The sequence below is a fragment of the Strongylocentrotus purpuratus genome, unplaced genomic scaffold (assembly GCF_000002235.5).
Source record: "Strongylocentrotus purpuratus isolate Spur 01 unplaced genomic scaffold, Spur_5.0 spur5_scaffold_11, whole genome shotgun sequence".
NCBI classification, from domain to species: domain Eukaryota; kingdom Metazoa; phylum Echinodermata; class Echinoidea; order Camarodonta; family Strongylocentrotidae; genus Strongylocentrotus; species Strongylocentrotus purpuratus.
In genome coordinates this window covers 29,340,655-29,364,977 of record NW_022145596.1, presented here as the reverse complement: position 1 = coordinate 29,364,977, position 24,323 = coordinate 29,340,655, and the positions used below count along the sequence as shown (strand labels likewise).

Sequence of the window (24,323 nt, the reverse complement as noted above, 5' to 3'; positions counted from 1 at the left end):
CATGTCCCCATTTTACTTCTTAGGAGGCCGGCCCAAGGACATACAGTTAGCAATATATCCATACCCCTTGTATTTACAACAACAAAATATGTTTTGTTTATTGTATCAACTCATAAATGAAACTTGGACTTTTTGAATAGAGGAATATCTTGAATACTGTTAGAAGTAAGTTTTAATTTGTCACATTCTCAAGACATATAAATCTTGACAAATCAGTTTTACACATACTTAAGAAATTACAAAACTTGGTGATGGTATATATATACAATTTCAATTTCAAAGTATATCTATTATATTACTCTAATGAAACAAAATGCTAAATTTCTATATACCTGTATCGCAAATATATGTTGTCTGTGTTAAATCAATAATGTGATTTTATTTCAAATATAAGGTAATGGCAATTTCTTTTTTTATGCATTTTGGGAGTTAGTTTGTTCGTGTATTTATTAAGATATAATGTGTGTGGCTTCGAGTATACAGTAGAACTTTCTTGCACAGTGCATTGTACATGCTCTATGAAGTTAGTTTTGTGCTTACAGTAACGCACTTTCGATTAAGTGATCAAATATGGGAACTGTGGAAACTTTTACAAGCTTTTTTAAAGAATTTTGTAGTAGGGAAGATAGAGTTGAGAGAGAGAACATGGGAGTGAAGAGATTGAGGGAGAGAGAGAGAGAGAGAGAAAAAGGGGAGAGGATAAGAAGGAGAAATGAGAGTTAAACGCTAAAGGAGAGAATGAAAAAATAAGACAGAGAAAGACAGACAGACAGACAAAAGAGAGAGGGCGAAAGAGAGAGAGGGGGAAAGAGGGAGAGAGACACAGAGACAGAGACAGAGAGAGAGAGAGAAAGAGAGAGAGAGAGCGAGAAAGAGAGAGAGAGAGAGAGAGAGAGAGGGGGGGAGGGGGAAATAGAGGACGAGATTTACAATTTAAATTGGTAAAACATAGTATAAAACACTCCCATAACGTCTTCGTAATTAAAAGAGACGAGATGTATACCAACATCTACAATTAGACATATTTAGAAACATGAAGTAAGTCTTTCTTTTCTGTCTTGGTTGCAGATAATAATGGATCTAAATGAATGTTAAAACATATCTCATATTCCCTGATAATTTTGCCCGTGTTGACTTAGTAGCGGGATTTTACGCGGCCATTTTTTTTCTCGAGTATCATCCTTTTTTTTATTCTTCTTTTCTACGTTTTACTATTCGGTTTCACAAGGAAACTAAGTATGCATTCCAATAATCCGTAATTCGTGTTTGTTTATTAAATGGCGGGATTTAATGCGATCAACATTTTGCCAGTATCGTTTTTCATAAGCAGACTGTAAAATATAAAGACAATTTACATATGACATGAGAAAAGATGACCTTATATTGAAAAACAAAACGAAAAATTTCAAAATTATCTGATCAGTGACGTAAAGGCCTTGCATCTGGAAAGGTTAGATGTTGTAAATTTATTTATGTATCTATTTATTAAAAAAACTTTTAACAGGATAACATTGATCAGCTCGCAGGCTGTTTTACATAATGGTCCTGCATATAGAAGGAAAATACAAATGTATGAACTGACAATAAGAGTATTTACAAGAAAAAACTGCAGTTGTATACAAACGTTAAAAATAGAAACAACATAAATAGGGGGAAAAATATTAGGAAAAAAGGGAAAGGAGAGGGACGTGGGATATGCTTACATCTTGATAAAAAATAAATCGATGGAAAAGTGGATCTATAATTTTACAAGTGTAGTATAATCAGTTAGAAAATGAAGATACAAATAGAACAACAAATATCTTAGCAGCAACACAGGCCTCGACCAAACAATTATATAAAATAGATCAAGTATACAGCCTATTATAAGTATATGTAATTTTCTTGATAATAGTGGTGGGCAATGCTGTAGTAATAAAAAGAAACGGCAGTGAACAAACTGTATCGATTATTAAAAGAAGATTTGTTTTTATATTGGTGTGATAAATGATAAATAACACCGAAAGGCGTCTCTACTCAAGCCTAAAATCATCACATGAAATTATCATTGGATTTTAGGTGAAGCATGGAAATACCTTTATAGTGTATGAGTTACTGAAGTAAATGAAAGAGAAAAGGCTAAGGTCCCATTTTTTGCGTTTTATTTGTATAATGACATAACCGACCTTGTGTCAACATTTCATAGGAATAGTTACCATGGTTACCCATGTTACATACCGTGCAAAATATGAGTTTTCCTCCTATAAGAGCTTTCCTTTGGAGCTGTTATACTCCTTTCAAAGTATGTCACAATTCTATCTGAAACGTGCTTTGATTTATATTACGCATCATTGCAATATTATGAAAGTGGCATGAATTTTAAAATAAAATTGAAATGGATTTAAAATTGAATTGAGAATTATACCCACCTATCAACTGATTTAAGGACTTCTCATTATTTTCCATTGATTTATTTTTCTTTCCAATTAGCCATTATCAATTTATTATATATTGTTTTGTTACGTCATGTATGTATATGAAAATTCGCCTCCGCATGCCACACCGCGCCCCTTTCTGTTTGACTTTATGTACGTATCATGACATGCGACAAACCGAGCAAATTCTTATACGGGCAATCATTTCAGAGTTCCAGGAGCAGTGTGAAAGGTTTCGAGTGTCAACTGATTTTCTACCGTATCTTTACATATATAGGAGCAGGAGAACGTGTAAAGGAATATGGCATCATGCTTCCAACTACTGCAGATATGATAGTAGAGGGAAGCTAGACGATCTATCTACTTGTAGATACCAGACAAGAACTCACGGATGTAATCCCCGATCTGGATGGGGGAATCTTCTTGGAGGAAATGATGCCCTTCACATTTGACCATCTTATGATTGGGCCAGTTCTTGGTGGTCTTCTCGATCCAGTCACTGAGCAACCCGGGAGTGGCGTGGACGCAGAGTTTGGGCAGATCGGCAGACTCCTTGAGGAAGGCACTGTAGGCTGTCGCTCTTACGATCATGTCATCCGGACCATCACCCATGATGGGGACCTCGCGGGGCCAGGTTAGGGTGGGGCGTCGGTCCTCTCCGGGGTTCTTGAAGGGCTCACGATAGGCGTCCATCTCATCCTGTCGTAGTTTCCGGATGATGCCGAAAGGGAGGATCTGTTCCACGAAGATATTCTGCTTCAGGACCATCTCTTCACCGGCCTCAGAGCGAAATCCATGGAAGACCTCCCGCTTGGTGTCATCATTGAAGAGCTCCCATCCCGGGAGGGGTTGTACAATACTCTCCATGTGGACTAGACCTATAGAAAAAAAAGGTACACAATCTCAATCATTCATAACTACTTTCAGGGGCGGAAATCCGGGGGGGGGGAGCGTTGAATAATGCAATAAGTGTATATATTCAAATATACATGTACAGCAAATAATGAGTACAAGGCTACAACACAATTATTCTGAAGTGCTCTAAAGTGCAAAGTCCCACCTAATTTGCAAAGTTTCACAAAAAGTATATACATGTATACTTGTGAGCTTTGCTCCCTTACTAGCATACAAGTATATTTAATTTATGTTGGTGCGAAAGTAAAGTAAAAAAAGAAAAGAAAAAAGGTGCTGTTATGAATGAATGCAGTCGCAGACTAACAAAAACATGCTCGCTTACCCAAAATAGAAAGCCAAGTAGAAGGAAAAAGAAAAAAGGCAGGCAGAGAAAGCAGTGGTTTGATAACATCAAAGAATGGACAGGTCTCACATATTCAAAAGCCAAAAGATTAGCACAGGATAGAAACAAATGGAGAAAGACAACAAGAAGATGAGCAGATGTGGTCACCAATCGCCAGCAACTGACGGTGGCAGCCAGGTAGCCAGGTAGGTACTCGCGTATCCAAGAATACGGAGGGGATGTGTATACATGTAATATACCCCTTTCAAGTTTCAAAGACGTTAAAGAAATTTAGTAAAACGCACCTACATCGAAGCCCGGTTAGCTCAGTCGGTAGAGCATCTGACTTTTAATCAGAGGGTCGCGGTTCAAGTCCCTCATCGGGCGAGAGTATGTCTTTTGTTGGGGGCCCGGGGGCGAGGGTTTAAGTTTGAATTTTTTTGTTTAAATAATTTTATCTTGATTCATAAATTGTTACACCTAACCTAGTGAGCACTTTTTTTTTTTTTTGGCCCCAAAAAATTTAAAAATTTGCCCCCCCACCAAAAAAGGTAAAAATCACGTTTTTTTCCCAGGGGGGAGGGGGGCCGGCCCCCCCCAACTGGATCCGCCACTGCTTTTGAATACGGGAACATATGCCCCTTTAAGTTAATTTTTAATCTTTTCTTGGCATCCATAATACTATTTTCCAAATGTACTCTTGTTATGTATTCAATGATTTGCTTTACTTTTGCCGAATAAATAATAATTCTAATAACTTTAATACTGACCTTCAAGTCGATTTCTATGCTCATTCGACCAGTGGAAGCCCAGGCCTGAACCCCAATCATGGCACACTATGGTCACCTGAAAAATAGAGATCACGTGAACTTTTCGTATTCGCTTTTAATTACAAAAATTAGAAATCGGGTGGTTTCAATAATTGATTGATTTCCCGCTTATAATATAAGATATATAAGCGCTAGATAACATGAAGAACATGTCCTTGTTTCTAATGTCAAAAGTGGATATTTTTAGAGTTCGGAAATGCAGTGTATACTATGAATCTTCTTAAAACAGAGCGAACGTTATTATTATTTAATTGATTAATCTATTATTATTGTATATTTTTTTTATTTATCTAATATTTATTGTTTTGCTTTCTAAATTTATGCATTATTTATTATTATTATTGTATTATAATCATTAGTTTTTTTGGCGGTTTGGGGAAGGGAAGTTTGCGGGGAGTCTTTGTCTCATTGTCACAAGTGAAAACCAGGAGCCCGGACATAATATGGGCACGAAGTTACATGTTCTTGGATTAGGAAAATAGGAGGGGCCCTATAATATGTATCTATCTACTCTTTCATTCCGCCCCCCCCCCCCCCTTGACACCATGATGGATCCGAGGGAGCAGTGTCCCGGTATAGCGAGGATTCAGTACGTTAAAATATCATATCTCATATCAAAATCTAGTAGAAGGATGTAAAAATCAATTCTACCGTTTATTTCAAGGTACATGTTATAAATATAAAGCATCGAAACGTTTTTTTTTCTGTAATACCTTTTCTGGTAAGCTGACAGAGTCAAACCAAGCAGACAAATAGCGGTAGTGATCAACAAATCGGTACGAATGGTCGGCAAGCTTGTTAGAACGTCCTTGTCCAATGAGATCTGGAGCGAGACATCGAGCGATGGGTTCTACGCGTGGTATGATATTCCTCCACAGATACGAAGATGTCGGGTTGCCGTGCAGGAATATCACTGCGTGTTTACTAGTACTGCTGCTGTCTTTGGTATCCGAGTCGTAATATGACATCTTCTCACCCAAAATCGACTTTCTGGCACTTCCCCACCATTCATCGGCCGTCACGAGAGGTATCGTGGACTGAAAACGCGAGACCACTCTGGCAACTAGATGTACGCTAGGAATATGTTTATGCCCCAACATGGTTTGCAGACGACTTCCAATAGAACGGAACGCCATCTTGCCGAGCCTGACTATATAAACTTGACGCCGTATCAAATATATTGAACCTGTTCCAAATTTCGGTTTGCATACATGTACTTAAGTGGGAACATTGTTCTGGTGTGCCATGCAGTATGGGATATCTAGATATGAATAATCAGTTGCCTGGACGGAAGGGAGCTGGGATTGAAGTGTGCTCCTGAAGAATTAATACTCCTAACATTATGTACATAACAAGATAAATTGAGATAATAGAGAGAGAGAGAGAGAGAGAGGAGAGGAGAGAGAGAGGAAGAGGGAATGAGAAATAGAGAGAGAGAGAGGGAAAGAAATTGAGACCGACATTGAGATATTGAGAGAGGAGAAGAGACAGAGAAAGACACACAGACACACAACACACATACGTAGAGAGATACAAAGAAGACAGAGAAAGACACACAGACATGCTAGAGAAATATAAGACAAACATATACAGTCACTGAAAGGGAGATAGAGAGAGAGAGATTGTGTGCGTGTGTGTGTTTGTTTAAATTTTTTTTTTATAAATGATTAACATTTACACTTTATAAATAAATCATGTTTAGGTACTAGGTATAAGTTTACTTTGTTGCTAAGGTATATAGACTGCAAATGAGTTTTTGTTTATGTTTATGTATAATCAATCAATATTGAAAACGTTAATTTTATTCGATTGTATGATTTTGTTTGTATTACACATTTGGAGGAAATAAAACAAAATGACTATAACAAAAAAAATGTAGTATGTACAGAACTGATTGTGGTGTTCTTTTCAAATTTGGGTTTATCACTAAAGTGAGTCGGCATGCAGCTTGATTTCCAGTACAGATTTGGGCGTCTGTGTGTGTATGGGTGGGGGATGGGGGGGGGGGGTGGGCAATGGCCCTCGATCCTTGTCTCTGCATCTGCAACGTCCCTGTTTTAGTACCATTCATATTTGATCAACCTTCCATTCGCACTTTTACATCCTGACATGATTCTACATAATTTTTTATTTCACAACTGCATTCAACTTTTTGTATTACATTATTTTCCAGGGTATATACAGGTAACATTTAAATTACCATACACTTAGAAAGTTTTTGTATTTTTTTAAAGTACATGTAGGCCTATTTGAAAAATCTTTTTTTTTTTTCGATTTTTTTTTTCTTTCTCGAGCTTATGACATAATTAAGCCGAACATCTAAAATTATTCAACATAGTAATTTAGCCAACCCACATTCCATTGTTGAATTACGAAAAACACACACACACAACAAAATCAAATTTACAAGGGGGATGAATAATTATGTTATTTATGTTAATAACTGTAAATATTGTGCATTAGCATTGCTTTTATTCTATTTACATGCAATATGTTACTTATTTCTCCTCCATTTATTTCATTTTAATTGCGAGCTCATTATGCATTTAATATTTCATTACATTGATATTTATAATCATTACTGTATAAGAAATTTGCAAGAAAGTGTTTTGATTAAACCCAATTTTAGCCAGCATCAGATAGTAGACCTGAATAGAGAAATGATTCTGACATCAAATCCTTAAAATTCAATACTGTTTTGGAGTATTTAGTAGCGAGTCTAGATTTACAAATGAATTTAAAAGGGGTATATATATATTTATAAGATAAATTCAAGAATCGTACCCCCCCCCCACCCCTTATTTTGTTTTATTGGTCAGAAACACAATTTACAAAAGATGCATAACATTTTTTTGGCAGAAAAATAAATTAATAATCATATTGTTTTACACTTACAATCATGTTGTTCCATATTTCCGTGTAACATATAACAAACATAGCATGATACTTCTGTATACCCCGGCCGCACAGACGATACGACCACTAGACCGACACAAAATGGAAAAAAGAGAGGCTACGGAGAAAGAACATTGATAGCCCCCCCCCCCCATCTTCCCCCGTCGATTCGTAGTCGACCGGCGGCACCACCTGGGCATAACGCACGATACAATCTAAACTTTTCTATTACATAATAGAACATAGTACATCAAATACACCACAACATGAACATTTTGTAACAAAAACACACAAATCTATCCCTTGACACGTTTTGCACATAAAATAAAGTATAACATTACGCAACGCTGAAATACTTGCTGATGTTTTGCCACTTATAATGTAAACGAAAGGCACGAGGCATATAATAAAACATTCCTAAACGTAACTTAGGATGCATCTTAAACATATTCATGATATTAATATTAATTGTCATTGATCATTACTATATACAAAATTGGAAGAAAGTTTTTCGATCAAACCTATATTTTTGCTAACGCCAGACATTAGACCTAAATAAAGAAGTGATTCCGATATCAAATCTTTAAAATGCACTTCTGTTATGGGGGTAAATTCATAGCTGTTGTAGCTAGGGGCTCGAGCCCCCCCCCCCCCCACCCCCCCCAAAAAAAAAAGAAGAAGAAAGAGTCCAATTGTAGCCTGTTCAGTTACAATATATTTAAGTAAAAACGGTTATAAAAATATAGGCCTAAGAATAACTGATCCACATTGTACTCATCATCTTTCTATTTTGCATCATGTATCATCATGTTTCTATTTAAGGTCGAGAGCAAACATAATAATACTGTTAAGTTAAAAGAAGAAAAAATGCATTAATAAGTATACAAGCTCATGGATATAGATATAAGCTACTGTAGACAAAGTATTCGATCCATATCAAGAACATAGTGAAGAAAGTTGCCCTGGTAGGGGATAATAAATTTTGCTCGAAAACAGAAAAAGTGGAACAAAATTAAACATATTCTTTTTCTCTTCTAATGTGATATATATCAGTTACTTTTGACTGTATATTTCATGTTCGATAAAAGTATAATTGACTATACCAGATCTTAAATATATATTTTTTCACTTGCGACTTATAATTAACGCTGCTCAAAATAGTCAAGCTACCCTCTTGTAAATCTGACAAAGGTGAGCTCATTATAAAGCGAAAGGCACCAAGGATAATACAAATTTTCTAACTGATGAAACAACATTCCTAAAATCATACACACACGCAGACACGCGCTAAATTATACATGTTTTCTAAGATAACGATATATTATAACAATTAATATTATTATCATATATACTTAGTACTACCTTTATACAGTTCATATTTACAACATGTTTTCTTATCAACCCCCCCCCCTTCCGACCAGAATAGAAGTTGATACACATTTCATTTATCCGCCGCCGCTAATATAAAGAGAGATTGGTGAAAAAGTTTACGAGAAGTATTTTATCACGAAGAGCCACACTAATGGCCCCGGATTGGATACGAGGTCAACCATTTTTCAAAATATTGTCAGTATTCAAACATTACAATGGCGTTTGGCATATCTCTTTTGTGTGTTAACCATGCTGCACCGTATCAAGACACCTACCCCCTGAACATCCACCCCCGGATAACCACCCCCATCAATTACCCCCTAGGACAACTACCCCCGTGAAAAAACAACCGAACACTACCCCCAACAAATCCCCCTAGGACACTACCCCCGGATATCTACCCCCTAGGATGGTTGTCCGGGGTAGTTGTCCTAGGATGGTTGTCGTAGGGGGTAGATGTCTGGAAAAGAGCTCTACAATCATGTCTAGTTGAGTACCAACAACATACCGACCCGCGGGCGCCCCCTTTTTCCGCTCACCCGACACACACACACACACACACCATAGGCCACCGACAGTAACATACCATCGGGTTTAGCCCAAAGTTAAACCTTTTTTCAAGATTTAAAGTGACGTGAGTGTACATTTTAAGTATGACACTGCTTTCCTTTTAATAAGCCCATGGATGGGATGGGGGAGGGGGGGGGGGGGGGTAGGGAGCACATTTTTTTTGTTTTTTGGCTCTCGAAAATTTTAAAATTTGCACCCCCCCCCCTTGGGCGACAGGGAGGGGGCCCCCTGGATCCGCCACTGGTGGTAGAGCAGTGGACTCGTAACCGTGACGGTTTGAAACCAAATCGATGCGCTAGTACCCTTTGTTAAGGTATTTATTCTCATTGAGCCTCTTAGTTCAAAATCATGATTTATCCAGGTAAGGATCATCATTCGAAATGTCTACAATAGATCTGTCTTTCGGGCACGCTCATGGTTATTTACATTTGTGGAAGTACAAGTTCAAGAAAAAAGAGAGAGAAATTTTTGCCATTTCATTGTTGATTTAGGGCCCAATACTAACACTTGGCAACTCATCCGCGGTAATATAAAGGGGCTCCGTTCGTTGGCAAGCCTGCAAATCATATTGGGGTCAAAACGTTTCACAACTACTGGTAGGCTGATTTCCAGAATGGCTTCACGCAACCAGAGTGCGATTCCTCTCGTGACGGCCGATGAATGGTGGGGAAATGCAAGAAAGTCGACGTTTTAGGTTCGAAGATGTCCTATTACGACTCCGATCCCCAGAATAGGAGCGGTAAAGCATACCGTCGTGTTCCTGCACGGCAACCCAACGTCTTCGTATCTTTGGAGGAATGTGATCCCACAGGTAAACCCATCGCCAGGTGTCTGGCTCCTGATCTCATTGGGATGGGAAGGTCGGATAAGCTGGCTAGCCGTTCCTACCGCTTCTTGGATCACTACCGATACTTGTCAGCCTGGTTTGATGCCCTCAAATTACCAGAAAAGGTATAGTGGTATACAAATAATACACAACAGTCAGGGCATTAGTATATATTAATGACTGCTTTGAGAGAAATAGTTGTTTTTATACGCTCAAGGGAAGGTTAGAATTGTGCTATTGCCCGAGGCGTGCCGAGGGCAATAGCCCAATTGTAACCTTCCCGAGAGCTTACAAAACACTATTTCTCGAATATTAAAGCAGTCATTAATACTTTTATATGCCGAAAACAAAAGAGTCAACTAATGACACCACCTTCGCCTTTCTCTAGTTTTATCTGTACGGTTTTTTTTTTTTATGAGTGTATCTTTGAGAGTAGACTAGATCTAGATTCTAGTCTAAGCAAGATATTTTTTACAATTTTGGGGGTGGGCCGCCCTGGTGGAAATATGAGAAGAACCTGCGCTTTCATATGACACCTTACTTATTGAGCATCACCTTCAGGATCACAACAGATAAAGGTTTGAATCTCGAATTGAAAAAAAAAAAACTTGACTTTTTTTGCATGGTCGCGCAATGCACGTAGACTGCTAGAGACTGCATTGCGTTCAATCTCTATGGGAAGAATTTCAGCACACAACATCGGGTGCGCGATCAGACACCCTGACTACTAGATCTATTTTCGTCTACGTCTATGCTGGTACTTCATTTTCAGCAACTACGAACATGTTTATGGATAATTTCACGTACCCTTTTTGTTGTTCTTGCTGTCAGCGAGTCTTGCATTTGATAGGTTGAAATCTTGGGAGGTTCTTGAGCCATTTTTGTCTTGTTTGGAATTGTCTTGTCTTGTATGAACATACCGACCAATTCTTCGCACACGTACGGTATCCTCGATTGCTCAAACCATTTTTTACATGTAAACCTATGGGTAACCATGGTTACTGGGATTTTAGAACTATTTTTTAAACTATTACAATGGTTCGGAATTTTACCGGAATTTTACAGGATAGTTAAAGTTTATGAATGCAATTTCGACCAATCAAATGGCTGGATTTCTTAAATGAGGTATATAATAAGATTAATGACCGGTCTTAGTAAAATTACGTGTGAAGCAAAATAAATGCCTGGTCATGTGTACGCTCTCAACCAATCATTTGATTAGGATCCGCTTCATCAGCTTATAAAAAATATATAAATGAGGTTGTTATTGTGCAAATAGTGACAACAATGAGGGCATTAGTGAGAAATGTCCACGCAAGATACCTTGGAACAATCAAACGCCCGAGACCCAAGCAAAACCGTTCGGACTATATCAGTTATTTATTGTTTTATAAATGATGACGAGGACATCACTTGATGAAGGATTCTCATCTTCAAATATTATAGATCAGAGTCGACTGACAAATTAAGATCTGCCGGAGCATTAAATGGTCGGTATTAAAATGCTGGTGACAGGTCATTAGCACTTTTTTTTGTATTAACTGGTTACGCGTAGTAATGACTGAACTGTTACGGGTAAGGAGTAAATCGTTGGATTAGGATTTACATCATCATTCTAATAATACCTCGTTTGCTTTCATATGTGGCAATGTTAGATGTAGCTTCGTCGACATGTTTCATTTTTGTTAAAGATACATTATATACTTTTTTGTTTTACTTTTAGAGAGCGGAACGTTTGACTGTGAAAGCAAATTATTTGATACGAATTTCAATTGATAATACATCAGTGGCGGATCCAGGGGGGGGGGGGGCCCCCCCCCCCCCCCTGAGAAAAAAATCATGCAAAATCACGCGATTTTTACCTTTTTTTTTGGGGTTGGCCCCCCCCCCGGCGCTCAAAGGGGGGGGGGGGGTGCAAATTTTAAAATTTTCGAGGACCAAAAAAAAATTGTGCTCACACTACCCCCCCCCCCCCCCCCCCCCCCCCCACTGAGCGACTTTTTCGGCTGGCTGAGTCGTTGCAATTTTTTTTGGACTCAAAAAAAAAAAAAAAAATGTCCGCTTACCCCCCCCCCCCCCCCCCCCCCCCTATAAATTTCCGAGACCAAAAAAAAAAATTGTGCTCACTACCCCCCCCCCCCCCCCCCCCCATGAGCGACTTTTCGGCTGGCTGAGTCGTTGCGATTTTTGTTTGGGACTCCAAAAAAAAAAAAAAAAAAATGTCCGCTTAACCCCCCCCCCCCCCCCCCCCCCCCCCCACTGAGCGACTTTTTGGCCGGCGCGATTTTCAAATTTTCGGGAGCAAAAAAAAAAAAAAGTTGGGCCCCCTCCCCTAAGAAATCCTGGATCCGCGCCTGTAATACATGTACTTAAACAAATTCAGAAAAAAATGGTGATTCTAACAATATGCTAACGCCTGCAATATCATAAAACGTGCAAACTTTGTTTTTCGTCGAAGGAAAAATATGGCATTTACAAATGTGATATGTTCTACCTATAAAACATATTGATGAAAAGTCCTTCCCACATATTTATTTTCAGATAACCGTCGTATGTCACGACTGGGGTACAGCCCTTGGCTTCCACTGGTGTAATGAGCACAGGGATAGACTCGAAGGTAAGAGAGACGGAATCCTTAATTAAGAAATGTAATATCTATGATGTACAAATGTCTGATCATTTTGTTATTGATGTTCAATTAGACATACCTTTACCGCAACCACAAAAGATTCTCACAATATCTCGAAATTTTAAAGCAATCAACAAGGAAATATTCTTGACAGCTTTGTGTGAGTCAATTTTGGATTTTAACCACAAGGAGATCCTGAATCTGGGTTCAAGTGGTACAATGAAACTATGCAATCACTTCTGGACGAATCTGCCCCTCCAACCTCAAAAGAACGCCCTGTACGACGAAGGATGCTGTGGTACAACGATGACATTCATTTGGCACGTCGTGAGAAACGTCGAGCAGAACGAAAATGGAAAAAGACTAAATCAGATGTTGATCGAGATGAATTCTTGGACAAACAACGTTATTCATCAAATCTGATTTGTCGCACAAAGATAGCGTATTTTCATAGTACTCTATCCTCGTGTGAAAATAAGGATCTCTACAAGACAGTTGATTATTTGTTGAATAGAAAGATACCATCTCTTCCTGTACACGACTCAGTTGAGACATTATGTAATAACTTTTTTAACATTCTTTGGTGATAAAATAAAGAAGATTCAGGGCAGCATTAATGATGAACAGCACATTTCTACATTTGATCCGGATATGTATAATCAAGTGCATGTAAAATCATTTTCGTGTTTAGATCCTACAACTGAAGATGAGTTATTGAAAATTATTCTGGCTTCTCCTAGTAAGTCATGTAGTTTGGATCCCATTCCAACTTGGTTTTTAAAAGAACATGTACATTGTCTTCTTCCTGTATTGACAAATATTGTTAATTCATCATTACAAACAGGTACATTCCCTTCTGCAGCTAGGTCAGCCATAATTAGACCTCTTATCAAGAAGCAAAATCTTGATAAAGACTGCTTGTCAAATTATAGACCTGTGTCAAATTTAAGTTTCTTGGAAAAGCTCATTGAGAAAGTTGCTTGTCGTAGACTCACGGATCACATGAATGAAAATAGATTGTGGGATCCTAACCAATCTGCATATAGACCCTATTATAGTACTGAAAGCGCACTTATCAAAGTAAAAAATTATATTTTGTCTGCTATGGATAAAGTCGAGTAGTTTTATTGTTGTCATTAGATCTATCAGCAGCCTTCGATACTATTGACCGTCATATTTTAATATGTCGGTTATCAACAAGGCTAGGAATCGAGGGTGCAGCTCTGAGATGGTTTAGGTCATATTTGGAAGACTGGTCCACATGTGTTGAAATTAGGGGGAAACAGTCAGTAGTAGCTTCTAACAAAGTAGGTCTCCCTCAAGGATCTGTATTTGGACCCATAGGATATACTATATATACTTTGCCTGTCCCAGACATCGCTAGACATTATAACGTTTCATATCACACTTACGCTGATGATACACAGTTGTATGTTACATTTAACCCTAAGCAACCTAATGGCTTAAATACTGCATTAAAAACTCTTTCAGATTGTGTCACAGATATAAGTATGTGGATGGGAAGGAATAAGCTTAAACTAAATGAGGAAAGACAGATTTTTTGGTAATCGGCTCGAAACACAACTTGGGAAACATTAATGATGTTAATCTTACATTCGGAACCACCCAGATTGCACCATCTACATCGGTCAAGAACCTTGGTGTCATTTTTGATTGCAATATGTCCATGTCTAACCAAATAGACCAGCTTTGTAAATCTGTACGATATCAGTTGAAGAATGTATCACAGATTAGGAAGTATGTATCTGAAGATGCATGTCATCATGTGATTCGCAGCCATGTTCTTTCCCGGTTGGATTATTGTAACGGGTTGCTTACAGAAGTCCCTCAAACATATATAAGAAGACTTCAAAGTTTACAGAACTGGGCGGCTCGTATTATTTTTCGTTTAGACCGTCGTCACGATGCCATGCCTCTACTAACATCCCTTCATTGGTTGCCAATCAAACAGAGGATTGTTTTTAAGATTCTTTTATTTGTATACAAATTTTTTCATGATCAGGCACCAGAGTATTTTAGTGACTGTCTTGAGTTGTATCAACCTGTACGTACAAACTTTCGCTCCAATGCAGACCCATTTCGACTGACATTTCATGTGGCTCGTAGTAAGGCAGGAGATCGCACATTCACTGTTGCAGCAGCTAAGGAGTGGAATAAACTTCCCTCCAGTATCAAAGCTGCTGCATCAGTGGATGTTTTTAAGAAACTCCTTAAAACCTATTTATTTCCTACTTGATTCGCTATTTTTTTTTTTTGTTCAATGTTATGTTATGTTATGATTTGTGGTTATTATTGTAAGCGCTGTGATATAGTGTACTATGAATAGCGTAGCTAAATGCCTAATAATAATAATATAATAATAATAAGGGGCGGAGGGTAAACGTGATTTTAGGGATCAATCACCACATTGAACACTGAAACAGAAACTCGAGAAAATCTAGAAAATAGGAAGTAAAATACTTTATCTTATCATCTTAAACCATGCTTGACGTTTATTACTGATCTTCAATTCCATCAACCAGACTCTGCTTACACAATAATATTCATACTGTTGGTCATATATTATTTTTACCCCAATTTATGGAATGATTTTGACAATGATTTATTCTTAATAGTATAAATATTATAATTAAATACTATATAAATACTATAAATAATAGTATACATTCTCAGAATGTATTGAATAATAGTTTGCGAGTGTTTGTTTTGCGTGACTGCTAAAGCATGTGTATGCTACTATGCTAATCAACTAGGGGACCTTCGTCCTTAAGTCAGAAATCACAGTAATGAGAATTAATGCCTCACAAAAAGGCACTAATATAGCTGATCGACACGGTTTTTATTCTGGGGCTTCACAATAACAAGGCCATTGCTTAGCCACTGAATCATGACTGTACGCAGCGGGGGCTAGGGTATGTCGCCGCCCCCACAATAAAAAAAGAAAGAAAAGAAAATGCAATAATTTGTCAATAATTCATTGCATTTTTGCCCTGACCCCCAACATAAAAAAAAATCCTGTATGTGGGCATGCCTTGAACCATAATGCATGGCCCTACAGGGAAATTTTTCCTCTTGCAGAAGTAAAAAGCACGTCGTTAGCATCTGCCAAGTTCCTCTCAATGCATGCGTCATTTAGCATGTCACAGCTCAGTAGATGGTCAATGCTCTTTGGGCCCTGCCCGCCCTCACAGTCTGTTTCAGTGTTAGTTGGTAATATATATCCCCACTTGCTCCTATTTGCCTTCCCATTCCCCTACCTACACACGCAGTCCAGGGTGACTCCAAGACTGTTCAAAACAGAGGGGGTACAGTGGCTACACTATGATTTTATTTTGTTTGACAAGCACAAAATTGTAGAAAGGATATTATATTTTAAGGTACTTTCTAATTTAAAAAATATCGGACATATATCAAAAGATGTTTTTCAAATTTTCAGATACCCTCTCGGACAAAAAGTGGGGCACATTTTTTGGTGAACTTAAAAAGTATGATTTTTTCACAATTTCTTTAGCTATCGTCCACATGGAAGGCGTCTACCAGCCATGACTTGGGACATCTTCCCCGACTCTATGCGGGACATCTTCCTGGCGTTGCGCTCGGATGCCGGCGAAGAGATGATCCTGAAGAAGAACATGTTCATAGAAACCATCCTCCCGCTCGCCATCAAGAGGAAGCTTCGCCAGGAGGAGATGGACGCTTACCGGGAGCCATTCAAGAACCCTGGAGAGGACCGACGCCCTCTACTCACCTTCCCCCGTCAAATCCCGATCCAGGGAGAGGGCCCAGAGGAAACGGTCGCCATAGTTACGGCCTACCACGCCTGGATCAAGGGGACTGAGGATCTCCCAAAGTTTCGCATCCTCCCAACTCCTGGATTATTCAGTGAATGGGGCACGGGGATTACGAAGGATTGGCCGAATCATAAGGTAGTCCAGGTTGAAGGGTCGCATTTCTTTCAGGAAGATTCACCCATCCAGACTGGTGATTACATCAAGGAATTCCTATCAAGTATCTTTAAGTAGACGGATCATAATTATACACCAGGGGCAGATCTGAGTTTTTTAGAGGGTGTAGTAATGCAACAATTGGCATAACAAATGTAAACATACTTAATATATAAATTACATACATTCTAACATACAAAGGCGGTTGGGGGAACCAAGACCGTGATTTATCCTTCTTGTTGTGGAAATTAATATCCCAAAATATAATGACAAATTTTTGTTCTTCTTCCTCTCCTCCTCTTATTCCTCCTCTTATTCCTCCTCTTTCTTCTTCTTCATTTCTCTCTTTCTTTTCTTGTCAGAATTTTGAGGGTATTGGACCACCTTTTCTCTTTCGTAAAGTGTTTTCCGGAGTGTTGGCTCAGTCAGTAGAGCGTCCGCCATACAACCGGGAGGTCGTGGGTTCGAACCCCGGCCGCGTCATACCAAAGACGTTAAAAGATGGGAATTGTTGCTACCTTGTTTGGCGTTCATCAATAAGGGATAGAGCAACGTCGATCTGGCGCTGCTCAGTGGCTGCCGGGCTCACGATCAATTGGGCAAAAAGCATTTCCGTTTCGGTTTAATAAAATTTGGAGTGGACTATTAGGCTATTATTATTATTTTATTATTATTTTTACCTTTGATATATTATCTCAGATATTTTACTTTTGTCATTTTTTCGCTGACATTTCCCCATTTTACTTCTTAGGAAGCCGGCCTAAGGACATATAGTTAGCAATATATCCATACCCTTGTATTTACAACAACAAAAAATGTTTTGTTTATTTTATTAACTCATAAATAAAACTTGTTTAATTGAGGAATATCTTGAATACTTTTAGAAGTAAGTTTTAATTTGTCACATTCTCAAGAAAAATAAATAGGGACAAATCAATTTTACACATACTTAAGAAATTACAAAACTTGGTGATGGTATGAACAATTTAGTCGTCAACTGTATAGAGTAGCAATACCGTACAATAAAATGAGAACCAAAACACTCGTAGACTGTAATTTCTTTTGTGATAATCATTTCAATTTCAACTTAAGTATCTCTGCTTCATATTTGAATTCTTTATTGATCCAATATATTTGTTCTTGTTTTTATTGCTTGCTCTCTCACGTGTCTTTAACTTGTATATTTGTTTTATTTTAAATTCTGTTTTGTTTTAATATCGAATGAAATCATTTCAATTTCAAAGTATATCTATTATCCTACGCTAAAGAAACAAAATGCTAAATTTCTATATACCTGTATCACAAATATGTTGTCTTTGTTAAATCAATGATGTGATTTTATTCCAAATATAAGGTAATGGCAATTACTGTATGGCAATTTTTGTATGCATTTTGGGAGTTAGTTTGTTCGTGTATCTATTAAGATATAATGTGTGTGGCTTCGAGTATACAGTAGAACTTTCTTGCACAGTGCATTGTACATGCTCTATGAAGTTAGTTTTGTGCTTACAGTAACGGACTTTCGATTAAGTGATCAAATATGGGAACTGTGGAAATTTTTAGAAGCTTTTTTTTAGAATTTTTAGAGAGAGAGAGAAAAACATGGGAGTAAAGAGATTGAGGTGAGAGAGAGAAATGGGAGAAGGTAACAGGGAGAAATGAGAGTTAAACGATAGAGGAGAGAATGAAAAAAAGACAGAGAAAGACAGATAGACAGACAAAAAGAGAGAGGGCGAAAGAGGGCGAGGGGAAAGGGGGGGGGGGGAGAGAGAGACATAGACAGAGAGGAGAGAGAGAGAAAGAAAGAGATAGAGAGAGAGAGAGAGCGAGAGAGAGAGAAGGGGGGAATAGAGGACGAGATTTACGATTTAGTTTGGTGAAACATAGTATAAAACACACCCATAACGTCTTCGTAAATAAAAGAGACGAGATGTATACCAACATCTACAATTATACATATTTAGAAACATGAAGTAAGTCTTCCTTTTCGGTCTTGATTGTTAAAAGATATCTCATATTCCCTGATAATTTTGCCCGTGTTGACTTAGTGGCGGGATTTTACGAGGCCAATTTTTTTCGAGTATCATCCTTTTTTTATTCTTCTTTTCTACGTTTTACTATTCGGTTTCACAAGACAACTAAGTATGCATTCCAATAATTACACTCTCTAGTCCGTTATTCGTGTTAGTTTATTAAATGGCGGGATTTAATGCGATCAGTATTTTGCCAGTATCGTTTTTCATTAGCAGACTGTAAAATATAAAGACAATTTACATATGACATGAGAAAAGATGACCTTATATTGAAAAACAAAACGAAAATTTCAAAATTATCTGATCAGTGACGTATAGGCCTTGCATCTGGAAGGGGGTGAGGTGTTGTACATTTATTTATGTATCTATTTATTAAAAAATCTTTTAACAGGATAACATTGATCAGCTCGCAGGCTGTTTTACATAATGATCCTGCATATAGAAAGAAATACAAACTTAAGAGCTGACGATGAGACTATTTACAAGAAAAAGGGAAGGAGAGGAGAGGGGGGATATGCAAACATCTTGATAAAAAAATAAATCGATGGAAAAGTGGATCTACACAAATTATATTGACAAGTGTAGTATAATCAGTTAGAAAACGAAGATAAAAATAGAACAAGAAATATCTTAGCAGCAACATAGGCCTCGACCAAACAATTATATAAAATAGATACCAAGTACACAGCGTAATACAAGTATATGTAATTTCTAGATAATAGGGATAGCAATGATGTAGTAATAAGAAGAAACGGCAGTGAACAAATTGTATCGATTAAAGAAAGATTTTTTTTTTTTATATTGGTGTGATAAATGTTAAATAACACCGAAAGGCGTCTCTACTCAAGCCTAAAATCATCACATGAAATTATCATTGGATTTTAGGTGAAGCATGGAAATACGTTCATAGTGTATGAGTTACTGAACTAAATGAAAGAGAAAAGGTCCCATAGTTTGCGTTTTATTTGTATAATGACATAACCGACCTTGTGTCAACATTTCATAGGAATAGTTACCATGGTTACCCATGTTACATACCGTGCAAAATATGAGTTGTCCTCCTATAAGAGCTTTCCTTTGGAGCTGTTATACTCCTTTCCAAGTATGTCACACTTCTATCTGAACCGTGCTTTGATTTATATTACGCATCATTATGAAAGTGGCATACATTTTAAAACAAAATTTAAATGTTCAGTAGGCTTGCGGGTGCACCATGTGTGTGTGAGAGAGAGAGGGTTGAGGAGTCCTAAAAAGGACTCTGACTCGGTAATCATTCTTGGGGATGTGTAGTCCTGAAAAGGACTGTTTGTTATCTTTCTTAGCTTATAGTTCTAAGGAGAACTATAGCGCTTGGAGAGGATGAATGGCTCGACGTTTCGAACAGGTTTACTATCCGTCGTCAGGAGTGCACCCGCAAGCCTACTGTATATCTACATCACCATGCAAGCCGACACTTACAAGCAGCAAAGTTTAAATGGATTTAAAATTGAATTGAAAACTATATCCATTTATGAGCTGATTCATGTGATTTAAGTACTCCTCTTCAATTCCCATCTATTTGTTTTTTTCTTTCCATTTTAGTACTAGTAGCCAGTTTATTAATTGATAACACGTTTCATTATTACGTTATTTATCTCTATACAAAGACGACCTGGCATGCCACATTGCCCTTTTCTGTTCGACTTTATGTATTGCTCGCGATCTTAGTATAAGGTCGCATGACAACCGACAAACCGAGCAAATTTCTATACGGGCAATCACTTCAGACTTTCAGGAGCAATGTGAAAGGTTTTAAGTCTGTATATCTTATCTGTATATTTACAGAGCAGGAGGACGTGTAAAGCAAATGGGCATCATGCTTCCAACTACTGCAGTTATGTTAGTAGAGGGAAGCTAGACGATTTATCTACTTGTAGATACCAGACAAGAACTCATGGATGTAATCCCCGATCTGGATGGGGGAATCTTCTTGGAGGAAATGATGCCCTTCACATTTGACAATCTTATGATTGGGCCAATTCTTGGTGGTCTTCTCAATCCAGTCACTGAAGAACCCAGGAGTGGCGTGGACGCAGAGTTTGGGTAGATCGGCAGACTCCTTGAGGAAGGCACTGTAGGCTGTCGCTCTTACGATCATGTCATCCGGACCATCGCCCATGATGGGGATCTCGCGGGGCCAGGTAAGGGTGGGGCGTCGGTCCTCTCCAGGGTTCTTGAAGGGCTCACGGTAGGCGTCCATCTCCTCCTGCCGTAGCTTCCGGCTGACGGCGAAAGGAAGGAGCTGTTCCACGAAGAGATTCTGCTTGAGGACCATCTCTTCGCCGGCCTCAGACCGGATTCCCTGCATGACCTCCCGTATAGTGTCGTCGTTGAAGAGCTCCCATCCTGGGAGGGGTTTTTATAATACTCTCCATGTGGACTAGACCTATAGAAAAAAAAGGTACACAATCAAAATCATTCATAACTTCTTTCAGGGGCGGCGGCGTTGAATAATGCAATTATGTGTATATGTTCAAATATACATATACAACAAATAATGAGTATGAGGCTACAACACAATAATTTTTGAAGTGCTCTAAAGTGCAAAGTTTCACATAAAGTAAATATACTTGTATGCTTCACTCCCTTGCATAAAAGTATTTTTAATTTATGTTGGTGTAAAAGTAAAGTTTAACAAAAAATAAAAAGAAGTGCTGTTATGAATTAATCCAGTCGCATACTTACGAAAACGTACTAGCCAATAATACGGAGGAGATATGTTAACACGTAATTTACCCCTTCCTAGTTACAAATAATCTAATTTTTTTTAGTAAAACCACTCATATCGAAGCCCGGTTAGCTCAGTCGGTAGAGCATCTGACTTTAATCAGAGGGTCGCGGGTTCAAGTCCCTCATCGGGCGATCGTATGCTTTTTTTTGTGGGGGGGGGGGGGGGGGGAGGGGTTATTATTATTATTTTTTTTTAAAATAAATGTTATCTTGTCAATGATGATTATAATTGTTGATTACACAGTGATTCATAAATTGTTACACCTCAAAATTTTATTGTTACCATGGATTGTAAAAGAAAACCTTCGGGTTACAGTTATTTAGTTATTTAGACTCTTTTCCAAATGTACTCTTGTTTTGTATTCAACGGTTTTCTCTGTTTGTTGCCGAATAAATAATAATAATAATAATAACTTTAATACTGACCTTCAAGTCGATCTCTATGCTCATTTGACCAGTGGAAGCCCAGGCCTGAACCCCAATCATGGCACACTATGGTCACCTGAAAATAGAGATCACGTGAACTTTTCGTATTCGCTTTTAATTACACCAATTAGAAATCGGGAGTGGTTTCAATAATTGATCGTGTCTATTTTTCTCGCTTATGGTATAAGATATATAAGCGCTTAATAAAATGAAAAATGTCCTTGTTTCTTATGACAAAAGGTATATATATTTAGAGTTTGGAAATCCTGTGTTTAAAATGAATCTTCTTAAAACAGAGCGAACGTTGTTACTAATACATGTAATCAATTTATTTATTATTATTGTATATTTCTTTGTTTATCTATTATTTATTTTGTCCTTTCTAAATTTTTTTTATCGATTATTTATTTTGTCCTTTCTAAATTAATTTATCGATTATTCATTTTGTCCTTTCGAAATGTATTTATCTATCTATTTATTATCATTTTCATTGTATTTGTTATCACTATTTTTGTTTGGGGGGAGGGGAGGGGGCGGGGTCATTGTCTCATTGTCACAAGTGACAACCAGGAGCCCGGACATACCACCAGCATCAATGAAGGATGTTCTCACTACGTCGAAGACAATGTGAAATAATATGTTCTTGGATTAGGAAAATAGAGGGGCCCTATAATCTTTATCTTCCCTCTTCATTCCGCCCCCCCCCCCCATTTGACGCCATTAAATGGATCCGAGGGAGCAGTGTCCCGGTATAGCCAGGATTCAGTACGTGCAATTTCAAATCTTATATCAAAACATGGAAGCAAAAGGATGTAAACATAACTTCTACCGTTTATTTCAGGGTACATGTTATAGATATAAAGCATTGAAACGATTTTTTCTTCTTCTGTAATACCTTTTCTGGTAAGTTGACAGAGTCAAACCAAGCAGACAAATAGCGGTAGTGATCAACAAATCGGTATGAATGGTTGGCAAGCTTGTTAGAACGTCCTTGTCCAATGAGATCTGGAGCGATCGAGACATCAAGCGATGGGTTCTACGCGTGGTATGATATTCCTCCACAGATACGAAGATGTCGGGTTACCGTGCAGGAATATCACTGCGTGTTTACTAGTACTGCTGTCTTTGGTATCCGAGTCGTAATATGACATCTTCTCACCCAAAACATCGACTTTCTGGCACTTCCCCCACCATTCACCAGCCGTCACGAGAGGTATCGTGGACTGAAAACGCGAGGCCACTCTGGCAACTAGATTTACGCTAGCAATATTTTTATGCCCCAACATGGTTTGCAGACGACTTCCAATAGAACGGAACGCCATCTTGCCGAGCCTGACTATATAAACTTGACGCCGTATCAAATATATTGAACCTGTTCCAAATTTCGGTTTGCATACATGTACTTAAGTGGGAACATTGTTCAGGTGTGCCATGCAGTATGGTATATCTAGATATGAATAATCAGGTGCCTGGACGGGAGGGAGCTTGGATTGAAGTGTGCTCCTGAAGAATTAATACTCCTAACATTATGTACATAACAAGTTTTAGTTTCGTTTTTCTATGTTTACAAAAGGGGGCATAGATAAATAAATTGAGATAAATAGAGAGAGAGAGAGAGAGAGAGAGAGAGAGAGGAAGAGGGAATGAGAAATAGAGAAAGAGAGCGGGAAAGAAATTGAGACCGACATTGAGATATTGAGAGAGGAGAAGAGACAGAGAAAGACACACAGACACACAAACACACATACATAGAGAGATACAAAGAAAGACAGAGAAAGACACACAGACATGCATAGAGAAATACAAAGACAAACATAATCATACAGTCACTAAAAGGGAGATAGAGAGAGATTGTGTGCGTTTGTGTGTTTGTTTTAACATATTTTTTTTTTTATAAATGATTAACATTTACACTTTATAAATAAATTATGTTTATGTACTTATAAGTTTACTTTGTTGCAAAGTTATATATACTGCAAATGAGTTTTTGTTTAATTATGTTTATGTATAATCAATCAATATTGAAAACGTTAATTTTATTAAATTGTATGATTTTGTTTGTATTACACATTTGGAGGAAATAAAACAAAATGACTATAACAAAAGAAAATGTAGTATGTACAGAACTGATTGTGGTGTTCTTTTCAAATTTGGGTCATATCACTAAAGTGAGTCGGCATGCAGCTTGATTTCCAGTACAGATTTGGGCGTCTGTGTGTGTATGGGTGGGGGAGGGGGGGGGGGGGGAGGGCAATGGCCCTCGATCCTTGTCTCTGCATCTGCAACGTCCCTGTTTTAGTACCATTCATATTTGATCAACCTTCCATTCGCACTTTTACATCCTGACATGATTCTACT

At 38.0% G+C, this 24,323-nt stretch overlaps 1 protein-coding gene and 1 non-coding gene across 2 annotated transcripts; one reads left to right on the top strand and one right to left on the bottom strand.

Moving 5' to 3' along the window:
* Positions 1-1,966: 1,966 nt before the first annotated feature.
* LOC583965 (coelenterazine h 2-monooxygenase) lies at positions 1,967-22,973 on the bottom strand. The gene is made up of 3 exons (XM_030981127.1): positions 22,861-22,973; positions 21,966-22,041; positions 1,967-3,292 (listed from the first exon to the last, which is right to left on the bottom strand). Exon 3 carries the CDS (start codon positions 3,279-3,281, stop codon positions 2,775-2,777), a length of 507 nt encoding a protein of 168 aa, XP_030836987.1. The 5' UTR covers positions 3,282-3,292; positions 21,966-22,041; positions 22,861-22,973; the 3' UTR covers positions 1,967-2,774.
* Positions 3,967-4,038, top strand: TRNAK-UUU. The gene has a single exon. It is a non-coding gene; the product is annotated as a tRNA-Lys (tRNA).
* Positions 22,974-24,323: the final 1,350 nt, after the last annotated feature.

Bases quoted from the DNA above. Each gene is read 5' to 3' on its own strand.
- LOC583965 (XM_030981127.1), bottom strand. From the start codon at position 3,281: ATGGAGAGTATTGTACAACCCCTCCCGGGATGGGAGCTCTTCAATGAT.